We start from the raw sequence: 14,318 nt of genomic DNA, 5'->3' as shown, positions 1-14,318 counted from the left end.
AATCTTTTTTTGAACTTCCAGAAAGTGTATGATACTGTGAACAGGCGTGCAGTACGCCAAGAACTGGAAAGAGCGCAGGTTCCTAGAAAACTAAAAAAAATTACACAAGCATGTACACAAGATACAACATGCATGGTGAAAGTGAACGGAAGGATGTGAGAGAAATTCAAGGTACAGATTGGAGTGCGACAGGGAAACTGCTTCTCTCTCCCTCCCCTCCCCCTCCAATCCTTGTGTTTATTCTGTTTCTGGAAAGAACACTGACAAAAGTAACAAGCCTGAAGACAGGAATGCAGATGGGTAGAAGAATCAACAATCTGGCTTACGCGGATGGTGTAGTTTTAATAGTACAGAATGAGCAAGATCTGGTTCAGAAGGCAAGAGTGTTAACGGAAGAGGCATTGAGAGCAAGGCTGAAGATGAATATAGAGAAGATCAGACACCTCGTTGTGGACAGAGACAATTATGACAGATCTTTAGATGTACTCGTCGATGGTCATATCTTTGAAAGGATAGAAAGAGTTCAAATATCTTGCGGCTGTGCTCAGTGAAAGGAATGAGATAGCCCAAGAAATAATGCAAAGAATCCAGGCAAGAAACAGGTCAAGGTTTGCACTGGGAAAGCTGCTGAGGTCCCGGCTTTGAGATACACGGGACAGTAATACAACTTGTCATTGTATACGAAGCAGAGACCTAGACTATGACAAAAAAGACAGGAAGAAAACCACCGACATTTGAGAATGCTGTCAGAGTCAGACTTTTCTGAAAATGAAGGATGGAGATGACTGGAGAAAAAAGGAAAAACCGCGAATTGCAGGAGTTGTACAAGTCGCTGGACATAGTGCCTGAGATTCGAGAGAGGAGGCTGAGTTGGTACGAACGTGTAATGCTGCGAGAAGCCTACATCACCAGGCAACTCGTGAAGAAGACCTCACAGGCAACGGACCGAGGGGAAGACCACGGATGAAGTCGAATGAAAGGATATCTGTAAGATGGGACTAGCTGGAGAAGATTACATTCATCGAGGAAGATGGAGGAGGCTGACTGGTGAGGCGAAAAACCGACTACCCTTTGTGTGACCAAACTAGTAATTAGTCATAAGTATCCCTGATCTGTTATAGTTTGGGTTAAGAACTAAAGCAGTGTCTTTCGTCGATGTGGATCTGTCTGTCTACATTGTTTCTTCCAGACATAGAGCAGACTAGAGAAGCGAAACTTATGAACTGTTGTATCCGGTTCTTTTCTGCTTGTTACAATACGGTGCAAGTACATCACTAATCACATAACTGACTCGTTCCACATCATTTCGATAAAAATCGTTCAAAAATTTAAGGAAAACGTGAATAACTAACTAACCACTGGAGTCGCCGTGCTCGCCGATGATCCAGCCGTGGACACTGCATGGAGAGACGCCCAGCCTCTCTGCGATGAAGACCCTGAAGCGAGCTGAGTCCAGGTTGGTGCCCGAGCCGAACACGCGGTTCTTCGGCAGCCCGCTCAGCTTCCACGCCACGTACGTCAGGATGTCAACTGCCCACACAACACCCGTCTCAGCGTTTCTCCATACATAACATGGCGTTACACCTTTTGTCTGTAATGACAATATTTACTCGAGTTCCAGATGTTTCTGACAAGACACTAAAAATAGCTCTGGAGTGCAGAGGCAAATTTGTAATTGGATGTACTTAATACTAAACTTTTTTTTTTAGCCACTTCCCTACAAATTCTTTGACCTCTTCGATGTTGCTGAACTGTTTTCCACATAATGCCTCCTTGTGTGGACCAAGCAACTGAAAATCCAAAGGAGTCAGACCAGAGCTGTAGAGAGGATGACGTAGTTCAAATGGTTCAAATGGCTCTGAGCACTATGGGACTTAACATTTGAGCTCATCAGTCCCCTAGAACTTAGAACTACTTAAACCTAACTAACTTAAGGACATCACACACATCCATGCCCGAGGCAGGATTCGAACCTGCGACCGTAGCGGTCGCGCGGTTCCAGACTGTAGCGCCTGGAACCGCTCGGCCACCAAGGCCGGCGATGACGTAGTATCTCCCAGTCCATTTTTTCAGTGGTTTTTTGGGTTAGCCAAGCGGTGTGAGGGCGAATATTGTCCGTTTTTTATACCTGATGCAAAGCGCTCTTTGTCCTTTTTTCATTCACTTTCCCACAAATGACCTGATCTCCTTTGTTACTGAATTTTTTTACATACACTATATGACGAAAAGTATCCGGACTACCCCAAAAACATGTTTTTCATATTAGGTACATTGTGCTGCCATCTACCGCCAGGTACTCCATATCAGCGACCTCAGTAATCATTAGACATTGTGAGAGAGCGGAATGGGGCGCTCCGCGGAGCTCACGGACTTGAACGTGCTCTGGTGATTAGTTGTCACATGCGCCATACGTCAGTACGCGAGATTTCCGTACTCTTAAACATCCCTATGTCCACTGTTTCCGACGTGATAGTCAAGTGGAAACGTGAAGGGACACGTACAGCGCAAAAGCGTACAGGCCGACCTCGTCTGTTGACTGACAGTTGCAGAGGGTCGTAATGCATAATAGGCATAAATCTATCCAGCCCATCATGCAGTAAGTCCAAACTGCATCAGGATCCACTGCAAGTACTATGACACTTAGGTGGGAGGTGAGAAAACTTGGATTTCATGGTCGAGGGGCTTCTCATAGGCCACACATCACGCCAGTAAATGCCAAACGACACCTCGCTTGGTGTAAGGAGCGTAAAGGAGGAGGAGATTAGTGTTCAACGTCCGGTCGACAAGGAGGTCATTAGAGACGGAGCGCAAGCTCGGGTTACGGAAGGATGCGGAAGGAAATCGGCCGTGCCCTTTCAAAGGAACCATCCCGGCATTTGCCTGAAACGATTTTAGGGAAATCACGGGAAACCTAAATCAGGATGGCCGGAGACGGGATTGAACCGTCGTCCTCCCGAATGCGAGTCCAGTGTGCTAACCACTGCGCCACCTCGCTCGGTAGAAGCGTAAACATAGGACCATTGAACAGTGGAAAAACGTTGTGTGGACTGATGAATCACGATACAGAATTTGGCGATCCGATGGTAGGGTGTCGGTATGGCGAATGCCCGGTGAACGTCATCTGCCAGCGTGTGTAGTGTCAACAGTAAAATTCGGAGGTGTTGGTGTTATGGTGTGGTCGTGTTTTTCACGGAGTCGGCTTCCAACAATTGTTGTTTTGCGTGGCACTACCACAGCAAAGGCCTACCTCGATGTTTTCGGCACCTTCTTGCTTCCCACTGTTGAAGACCAATTCGGGGATGGCGATTGCATCTTACAACACGATCGAGCACCTGCTCATAATGCACGACCTGTGGCGAAGTGGTTACCCGACAATAACATCCCTGTAATGGACTGACCTGCACAGAGTCCTGGCCTGAAGCCTATAGAACACCTTTGGGATGTTTTGGGACGCCGACTTCGTGCAAGGCCTCACTCACCGACATCGATACCTCTCCTCAGTGCAGCACTCCGTGAAGAATGGGCTGCCATTCCCCAAGAAACCTTCCAGAACCTGATTGAACGTATGCCTGGGAGAGTGCAAGCCGTCATCAAGGCTAAGGGTGGGCCAACACCATAATGAATTCCAGCATTACCGATGGAGGGCGCCACGAACTTGTAAATCATTTCCGGACCCTTTTGATTACATAGTGTATAATGCCTCCTTGAATGGAACAAACAAATTAATATCCGCGGGAGCCAAATCTGAATTGTAGGGAGGATGAGCCAGTACCTCCCAACCCATTTTTTCGGTGGTTTCTTGGGTCAGCTAGGTGGTGTGAGGGCGAGGATTGTCGTGTAGCAATATCACGCCTATTGTTTGAGATCCGCAGAGTTTTACACCCATTAGTGGCTTTACTTTGTCAATCAGCATGTCTGAGTAGTAGGCACTGTATATTGTATGATGATTTTTCAAATAATCATAAAACAACGACATCATGGGCATCCCAAAATACAATCAGCATGACTTTTCCCACTGATGACTGCATTCTGAATTTCTTACAGACTGGTGACTTGGTGTGCTTCCAATCCATGCTTTACGAGGTGTGGCTAGAAAAAAACCGGACTAGTACTGGTGAAACAATAAAACGAATGCAATAAGGCTGAAAGTCCCGTGGCCTGTCACGTGACTCTCGCTCCGCCTACTGCTCGAGTTTCATCTGCCTCCTGCACTCAGTCTGCCCGTGGCGTCTGTTTTAAGTAGTTGACGTTTTGTCTGTGCGTCGGAAAATGTTGAGTGTACGGAAAGAACAGCGTGTTAATGTCAAATTTTGTTTCAAACTAGGAAAATCTGCAAGTGAAACGTTTGTAATGTTACAACAAGTGTACGGCGATGATTGTTTATCGCGAACACAAGTGTTTGAGTGGTTTAAACGATTTAAAGATGGCCGCGAAGACACCAGTGATGACACTCGCACTGGCAGACCATTGTTAGCAAAAACTGATGCAAACATTGAAAAAATCGGTAAACTTGTTCGACAAGATCGCCGTTTAACAATCAGAGCAGTGTCTGAGTTAACAGGAGTTGACAAGGAAAGTGTTAGGCAGATTCTTCATGAAAGTTTCAACATGAACAAAGTGTGTTCAAAAATGGTTACAAAGTGTCTCACAATTGAACAGAAGGAACGCCAAAGAATGATCTGTTCTGACATCCTGGAAAACATTGAAAGTGATCCCAGCTTCTTACAAAATGTTATTACTTGCGATGAATCGTGGTTTTTTACTTACGATCCCGAAACTAAACGCCAATCGATGCATTGGAAAACTCCTGGTTCTCCACGACAAAAAAAAGCACGAATGTCAAAATCGAAATTCAAGGCAATGATGATTGTTTTTTTTGACATCAAAGGGATTGTGTACATTGATTGGGTACCAGAGGGACAAACAGTGAATCAGCATTACTACATTAGTGTCCTGGCTACCCTACGTGAGCGAGTACGGAGAAAATGGAACGATTTGTGGAGAAAAAAGTCATGGATCCTTCACCAAGACAATGCCCCAGCTCACAGTGCGTTGTCAGTGAAGATGTTTTTGGCAAAACACAACATTCCCATTTTAGATCATCCACCCTACTCACCTGATTTGGCCCCCTGTGACTTTTTTCTTTTCCCTAAAGTCAAGTCAGCTTTGAAAGGAACTAGATTTGAGACTGTTGAAGTACTAAAAGAAAAAGCGACGGAAGTAATGTATGGACTTACCGAAAATGATCTGCAGCATTGCTATGAACAGTGGAAAATTCGTATGGAGCGGTGTAGAGACCGAGGAGGAGAGTACATTGAAGGAGATAACATGAAATTGTAAATAATTGTAAATAAATGTTTTTTCCAGCATCAGTCCGGTTTTTTTCTAGCCGCACCTCGTATGTTTTGGGCTCTGATTCAAAATGGTGGACCCAACTCTCATCAAATGTTAAAATCTTTTCTTTCATAGTGTTCTTTCAAGTTTAAGCACACTTCTAGTCTTGTTTCCTAGAATTGTTGCCTTAACCCTTTTGAAATCCACCTTGTATCTTTTTTTCTGTACTTGAGCTTGTTACCGATAACGTTGTGAACTGTGCCAACTCTTATGCAACAGCTTTTGCATATGTTCAACTGTAACACGTTGGTCTCCACGGATAATGTCGTTAAAGCGGGTTTCAAGCGAAGGAGCTGACACTTCCACTGGCCGAGCAGGACACTGCTCGTCAGTCACTGAGGTTCGACCGTTTTTGAACTGTTCTACTCACTTATAAAAATTTCCGCGTTTGATATAACTTTAACCATACTGCAAAAGTACTCGAGAAAAAATTTTAGCCGATTTTTCACCTTCAGAAAGTATAAAAAGGATCACTGAATGTTGTTCAACTAATGTGGAAACTTCAGACGAACACGTTATCGCTAAAAGCAATATTGAGATTATAAGCAAAACAGTTTTTATCTGTCATCTGTTCTCACCTCATGCTAGTCATACCAACCTTAAGTAATGAAAGTACAAAACTCCCGCTACAAACAGTTTCAATTTACATAGCTTTGCCCCTTTAATTATTGAATGTTCCTAGTTTTCGACTGTGCATCAACGTTTTAGAATCGTCGTCCTGACGGTGACAAAACTGAAAACTGAAAATAATGTGGTATACAGGGTGGTCCATTGATCGTGACCGGGCCAAATGCCTCACGAAATAAGCGTCAAACGAAAAAACTACAAAGAACGAAACTTGTCTAGCTTGAAGGGGGAAACCAGATGGCGCGATGGTTGGCCCACTAGATGGCGCTACCATAGGTCAAACGGATATCAACTGCGTTTTTTTTTTTAAATAGGAACCCCCATTCTTTATTACACATTCGTGTAGTACGTAAAGAAATACGAATTTTTTAGTTGAACCACTTTTTTCGCTTTGTGACAGATGGCGTTGTAATAGTCACAAACATATGGCTCAAAATTTTAGACGAACAGTTGGTAACAGGTTTTTAAAATTAAAATACAGAACGTAGGTACGTTTGAAAATTTTATTTCGGTTGTTCCAATGTGATACATGTACCTTTGTGAACTTATCATTTCTGAGAACGCATGCTGTTACAGCGTGATTACCTGTAAATACCACATTAATGCAATAAATGCTCAAAATGATGTCCGTAAACCTCAATGCATTTGGCAATACGTGTAAAGATATTCCTCTCAACAGCGAGTAGTTCGCCTTCCGTAATCTTTGCACAAGCATTGACAATGCGCTGACGCATGTTGTCAGGCGTTATTGGTGTACCACGATAGCAAATATCCAACTTTCCCCACAGAAAGAAATCCGGGGACGTCAGATCGGATGAACGTGCGGGCCATGGTATGGTGCTTCGACGACCAATCCACCTGTCATGAAATATGCTATTCAATACCGCTTCAACCGCACGCGAGTTATGTGCCGTACATCCATCATGTTGGAAGTACATCGCCATTCTGCCATGCAGTGAAACATCTTGTAGAAACATCGGTAGAACATTACGTAGGAAATCAGCATACATTGCACCATTTAGATTGCCATCAATAAAATGGGGGCCAATTGTCCTTCCTCCCATAATGCCGAACCTTACATTAACCCGCCAAGGTAGCTGGTGTTCCACTTGTCGCAGCTATCGTGGATTTTCCCGTGCCCAATAGTGCATATTATGCCAGTTTACGTTACCGCTGTTGGTGAATGACGCTTCGTCGCTAAATAGAACTAGTGCAAAAAATCTGTCATCGTCCCGTAATTTCTCTTGTGCGCAGTGGCAGAACTGTACATGACGCTCAAATTCGTCGCCATGCAATTCCTGGTACACAGAAATATGGTACGGGTGCAATCGATGTTGATGTAGCATTCTCAACACCAACCTTTTTGAGATTCCCGATTCTCGCGCAATTTGTCTGCTACTGATGTGCGGATTAGCCGCGACAGCAGCTAAAACACCTACTTGGGCATCATCATTTGTTGCAGGTCGTGGTTGACGTTTCACATATGGCTGAACACTTCCTGTTTCCTTAAATAACGTAACTATCCGGCGAACGGTCCGGCACTTGGATGATGTCGTCCAGGATACCGAGCAGCATACATAGCACACGCCCGTTGGTCATTTTGATCATAACAGCCATACATCAACACGATATCGACCTTTTCCGCAATTGGTAAACGGTCCATTTTAACACGGGTAATGTACCACGAAGCAAATATCGTCCGCACTGGCGGAATGTTATGTGATACCACGTACTTATACGTTTGTGACTATTACAGCGCCATCTATCAAAAACAGAAAAAAGTTGTCCAACTAAAACATTCATATTTCTTTACGTACTACACAAATATGTAGTAAAATGGGGGTTCCTATTTAAAAAAACGCAGTTGGTATCCGTTTGACTGGGCAGCGCCATCTAGCGGGCCAACCATAGAGCCATCTGGTTTCCCCCTTCATGCTAGACGAGTTTCGTTCTTTGTAGCTTTTCCGTTTGATGCTTATTTCGTGAGATATTTGGCCCGGTCACTATCAATGGTTGGTTCAAATGGCTCTGAGCACTATGCGACTTAACTTCTGAGGTCATCAGTCGCCTAGAACTTAGAACTAATTAAACCTAACTCACCTAAGGACATCACACACATCCATGCCCGAGGCAGGATTCGAATCTGCGACCGTAGCGATGGCTCGGTTCCAGACTGTAGCGCCTAGAACCGCACGGCCACTCCGGCCGACCACTATCAATGGACCACCCTGTATATGATCACTTTTTTTTGTATTATGGGGCTGTTAAAGTGCAGCGGCGTACCTGGATTGGAGACGATGAGCAGGATACAATCGGGGCTGTGCTTGACGAGGTTGGGAATGATGCTCTTGAAGATGTTGGCGTTGCGCTGCACCAGGTCGAGCCGGGACTCTCCCTCCTGCTGACGCGCGCCAGCCGTCACCACGCACACCTTGGAGCCGGCCGTCACGTCGTACTCTGCAACGACCGCGTCTCACACCTTCATATCTGCAATTTCTTACTTCTCAAGTTACGCATTATCTATAACGATGCTATTACAGCGGACGTTTAGAAGACGTTGTTTGCAACGGCTCAGGTTACAAAGAAGGGGTCGGTTTGTAACATTTAGGTCTATTATCGGTACTGTAGCATATGTATTCATTTCCTTGATATCCCTGTGGATATACACTACTGGCCATTAAAATTGCTACACCAAGAAGAAATGCAGATGGTAAACGGGTATTCACTGGACAAATATATTATACTAGAACTGACATGTGATTACAAATGGTTCAAATGGCTCTGAGCACTATGGGACTCAACTGCTGTGGTCATAAGTCCCCTAGAACTTAGAACTACTTGAACCTAACTAACGTAAGGACATCACACACATCCATGCCCGAGGCAGGATTCTAACCTGCGACCGTAGCGGTCGTGCGGTTCCAGACTGTAGCGCCTTTAACCGCTCGGCCACTCCGGCCGGCCATGTGATTACATTTTCACGCAATTTGGGAGCATAGATCCTGAGAAACCAGTACCCAGAACAACCACCTCTGGCCGTAATAACGGCCTTGATACGCCTGGGCATTGAGTCAAACAGAGCTTGGATGGCGCGTACAGGTACGGCTGCCCATGCAGCTTCAACACCATACCACAGTTCATCAAGAGTAGTGACTGCCGTATTGTGACGAGCCAGTTGCTCGGCCACCATTGACCAGACGTTTTCAGTTGGTGAGAGGTCTGGAGAATTTGCTGGCCAGGGCAGCAGTCGAACATTTTCTGTATCCAGAAAGGCCCGTACAGGATATGCAACATACATCTACATCTACATCTACGTCTATACTCCGCGAGCCACCTTACGGTGTGCGGCGGAGGGTACTTATTGTACCACTATCTGATCCCCCCTTCCCTGTTCCATTCACGAATTGTGCGTGGGAAGAACGACTGCTTGTAAGTCTCCGTATTTGCTCTAATTTCTCGGATCTTTTCGTTGTGATCATTACGCGAGATATATGTGGGCGGTAGTAATATGTTGCCCATCTCTTCCCGGAATGTGCTCTCTCGTAATTTCGATAATAAACCTCTCCGTATTGCGTAACGCCTTTCTTGAAGTGTCCGCCACTGGAGCTTGTTCAGCATCTCCGTAACGCTCTCGCGCTGACTAAATGTCCCCATGACGAATCGCGCTGCTTTTCGCTGGATCATGTCTATCTCTTCTATTAATCCAACCTGGTAAGGGTCCCATACTGATGAGCAATACTCAAGAATCGGACGAACAAGCGTTTTGTAAGCTACTTCTTTCGTCGATGAGTCACATTTTCTTAGAATTCTTCCTATGAATCTCAACCTGGCGCCTGCTTTTCCCACTATTTGTTTTATGTGATCATTCCACTTCAGATCGCTCCAGATAGTAACTCCTAAGTATTTTACGGTCGTTGCCGCTTCCAATGATTTACCACCTATGGCATAATCGTACTGGAATGGATTTCTGCCCCTATGTATGCGCATTATATTACATTTATCTACGTTTAGGGAAAGCTGCCAGCTGTCGCACCATGCATTAATCCTCTGCAGGTCCTCCTGGAGTACGTACGAGTCTTCTGATGTTGCTACTTTCTTGTAGACAACCGTGTCATCTGCAAATAGCCTCACGGAGCTACCGATGTTGTCAACTAAGTCATTTATGTATATTGTAAACAATAAAGGTCCTATCACGCTTCCCTGCGGTACTCCCGAAATTACCTCTACATCTGCAGATTTTGAACCGTTAAGAATGACATGTTGTGTTCTTTCTTCTAGGAAATCCTGAATCCAATCACAAACCTGGTCCGATATTCCGTGCTCGTATGCACGGTCGTGCATTACCCTACTGAAATGTAGGGTTTCGCAGGGATCGAATGAAGGGTAGAGCCAAGGGTCGTACATCTGAAATGTAGCGTCCACTGTTCAAAGTGCCGTCAACGCGAACAATAGGTGACCGAGACGTGTAACCAATGGCACCCCATACCATCACGCCAGGTGATACGACAGTATGGCGATGACGAATACGCGCTTCCAATGTGCGTTCACCGCGATGTCGCCAAACACGGATGCGACTATCATGATTCTGTAAACAGAACCTGGATTCATCCGAAAACATGACGTTTTGCCTTTCGTGCACCCAGGTTCGTCGTTGAGTACTCCATCGCAAGCGCTCCTGTCTGTGATGCAGCGTCAAGGGTAACCGCAGCCATGGTCTTCGAGCTGATAGTCCATGCTGCTGAAAACGTCGTCGAACTGTTCGTGCAGATGGTTCTTGTCTTGCAAACGTCCCCATCTGTTGACTCAGGGATCGAGACGTGGCTGCACGATCCGTTACAGCCATGCGGATAAGATGCCTGTCATCTCGACTGCTAGTGATACGAGGCTGTTGGGATCCAGCACGGTGTTCCGTATTACCCTCCTGAACCACCGATTCCGTATTCTGCTAACAGTCATTGGATCTCGACCAACGCGAGCAACAATGTCGCGATACGATAAATCGCAATCGCGATAGGCTACAATCCGACCTTTATCGAAGTCAGAAACGTGATGGTACGCATTTCTCGTCCTTACACGAGTCATCACAACAACGTTTCACCAGGCAACGCCAGTCAACTGCTGTTTGTGTATGAGAAATCGGTTGGAAACGTTCCTCATGTCAGCACGTTGTAGGTGTCGCCACCGGCTCCAACCTTGTGTGAATGCTCTGAAAAACTAATCATCTGCATATCGCAGCATCTTCTTCCTCTCGGTTAAATTTCGCGCCTGTAGCACGTCATCTTCGTGGTATAGCAATTTTAATGGCCAGTAGTATATTATCCCTTGTTGTAACTTTATGTTCAGGAACAATTTTGCAAATATCGTTTCTAAACCTACGTCATTTTATGTTATGTACGAGGTAAGTTCAGAATGTAAGTGTACTGTGGTCATAACAGGCTGTGAGTTTTTATTTTTTGAGGGTTGGCAACACTGAGTGGTAGAGGGTAATCCCCTGACCAGAGCAAGCATCTCAGAAACAAGGAAGTAGGTAAACGCACGTTGAAGCGTCCAGCTGCGTGAAAGATGTTGGTAAGAAATCCTGCCAAGTACGAGCCACTTGCTGTGATCCGCTTCCTTCTCGCGGAAGGAATAACACCTACTGAAACTTTTTCTCAAATCAAAACGGTTTCCAGCGAAGGAGTTATGAACAGAACGAATGCATTTAAATTGTTTAGGGATTAGTGAAGGAATAACAACCGTTCATGACGAACATGGGAGTGGAAGACATTTTGACTGATGAGTGGTGGTTGACATTGGATGAAATCACTGCGATGTTTGCAGAATTCACCAGAACTCTCTTACACGAGACACAGACAGAAACCATATCTATCAAAATCAACAGAATTCTCCTCGAACGTAACATCAAGAGCATGTTCCATCCACCCACCAAGAACTAGGGATTAAGGCGTTGCTAGGGAGTTTGAAGAATTACCTGGGTCTACAGAAATCGAGCGTTTACCACATACCACGTGAACTTGGCATGGCATACATAGACCAGACGACTTGGACCGTTGCCGCGCGGGATTAGCCGAGCGGTCTAGGCGCTGCAGTCATGGACTGTGCGGCTGGTCCCGGCGGAGGTTCGAATCCTCCCTCGGGCATGGGTGTGTGTGTTTGTTCTTAGGATAATTTAGGTTAAGTAGTGTGTACGCTTAGGGACTGATGACCTTAGCAGTTAAGTCCCGTAAGATTTCACACACACAACACTAGGACCGTTGACTTCAGGTGCAAAGAACACCAAATGCAGACCAGACTGAGACAGGCAACCAAGTCAGCGACTGCCGAGCATTGTTTAGAACTCAATCATTCTATGAACTACAATGATGCCAAGATTTTAACTCAAACTTCGAGATACTGGAACAGCATCATCAAAGAATCTATTGATATTAAGGTCACGCAGAATCTCATTAACCGTAACACCGGTTTCCAGCTGAGCTCCACGTGAAACCCATCACTCGATCTTCTGAAGACGCAACGGAGCCAACTTCGAGAACCCTGGGAACACAAGTATGAATATGAAGTTAGAGAAAACAGCCCAGTACGTGTAACAAAGGACGCACTTGAAGTAGTACCTCAGACAACAGATGCGGTACCTGTGGATGTTCTACGGAGTCTCAAGCGGAAGTTTGAACACCAGAAGTCTGAAAGCACGGACCTCGGACGGAATAACGGACAGGGCACGCCACTGTAACAGAACGTCCCAGATCACAGGTGGGTTTAAATGACGACAAAAAGATAAAATGTCTAAAATGGCCTGAACGTCATTTAGAACTTCATTAAAGCAATACTGACAACGGATATTAATCACAAAGTGCGCGCACAGCGTTCTTAACAGCCGCGGCTAGAAGCAAACACTACAGTCGCTGCTATTGGTCGGCGCATACCACCGACAAAGCGTCTGGCGCAGAGCGGATCGCAGACGGAGCGCCTAGCACTATATAGGCATAAATACCGAACCCGTTCCCTACTGGAATCGCAGTATTCGAGTACGCTATGCATTAGCGAGTGGATCGGTGCGACTAGCGGCCAAGGTAGCGGCCTAGGTCCCGCAGGGTTGGGCTGATAGCCGTCCGGCGATCCTTGGGCCGCCAGCGGCCCCATCGGCCAATCTGTGTACGACGACCATAGCCATGCAGGGAGGAAATTCGGCGACGCTGACAAAGGCTGCAGACACGGCAACTTCTGCAACGGCGCGAACGGACAACGGAGTGCCTGGGCCCCGGCCGCGGCCGATAAGCCCGCACCCTCCACGTCAACGATCGAGGTCTGGAAATCGCCACAGCTCTACTAGAAGAACAGTCACACTGACAACACATACCCGACCACCTATCAACATTCCACCGACCGAAGACCACCGAGGGCAGCGAAGAACAGACAACGCTCGAAGCAGACGAGACCAACTGGCACGTGATATGTCCGCTATACGCGGCGAAATCACGCCGAGGCGCCATGACGATGACTCTTCTAGTTCTGACCATGCACCAATACCAGCCAGCGAATCTGATTCAGAACTCCCACAGCAACGACGAAGACATACGTTTTCAAGTTTGTCTGAAACAAACGAACAGAACGTAAAACGAAGAACTCGCAAGACATAGCTGATGCTACTAAGCAACCAACGTACAGCCGATTCGCGCCCTTGCAAGTGTGAATCAATGGAAGTGGCGCCATAGCCACGAAAGCAAGACACACAACAACCTCCCATCTCTGGCGCAAGACGGCCATCTAAACTTCCACCGATGTTCATACAATGACCATACAGTCAACGGACAAATATCTTTCCTTTACACTAAACAGAAGAGACATGTGGCTGGATCAATCAAGGCATCCATAAAGGGGAATCGATCAAGTACCACCTCGAAACGATAGCGGACCAACAACATCGCAGTTCTTCCAGAACGCAAAAATTCCTTTCTATACTCAACAGCATCCAAGTGAGAAGATGCTCAAGGTTGTCATTAAATATCACCCGGCCGAAATTACAGAGACGCAAGTTGCGACTGAGTTACATGCCACTGGTTTTACGCAAGCTGTGGTGCACCATTACAAAGCGAGGGACACCAAGACGAACACATTAATAGCCCAACCAGTCTACTGTGTGTCACTCCCTGCTGGCCCTGCGAGTGACTCGATTTACGACAAATGTGGAGGTGGAAACTTACAGACTTAAGGATCGTCCTCCATAGTGTAAACGCTGTCACCCCTATTTCTATACTGCAAGTTACTGTTCATTCCCCGCCAGGTGCGTAAAATGTGGA

General features: G+C 46.0%; 1 protein-coding gene across 1 annotated transcript in view; it reads right to left on the bottom strand.

Moving 5' to 3' along the window:
- The window catches only part of LOC126481968 (L-lactate dehydrogenase-like), a 282,518-nt gene that overhangs the window by 96,152 nt on the left and 172,048 nt on the right, over positions 1-14,318 (bottom strand). Inside the window, exons 3-4 of the mRNA XM_050105932.1 lie at positions 8,305-8,493; positions 1,357-1,530 (exon numbers count right to left, since the gene is read on the bottom strand). Coding sequence (XP_049961889.1) covers positions 1,357-1,530; positions 8,305-8,493 — 363 coding nt within the window. The remainder of the gene's footprint in view (positions 1-1,356; positions 1,531-8,304; positions 8,494-14,318) is intronic.

This window comes from Schistocerca serialis, chromosome 5 (assembly GCF_023864345.2).
Source record: "Schistocerca serialis cubense isolate TAMUIC-IGC-003099 chromosome 5, iqSchSeri2.2, whole genome shotgun sequence".
Taxonomy (NCBI): domain Eukaryota; kingdom Metazoa; phylum Arthropoda; class Insecta; order Orthoptera; family Acrididae; genus Schistocerca; species Schistocerca serialis.
Note: the sequence above shows the minus strand (reverse complement) of the source record. Positions and strands in the feature narration are given on the sequence as shown.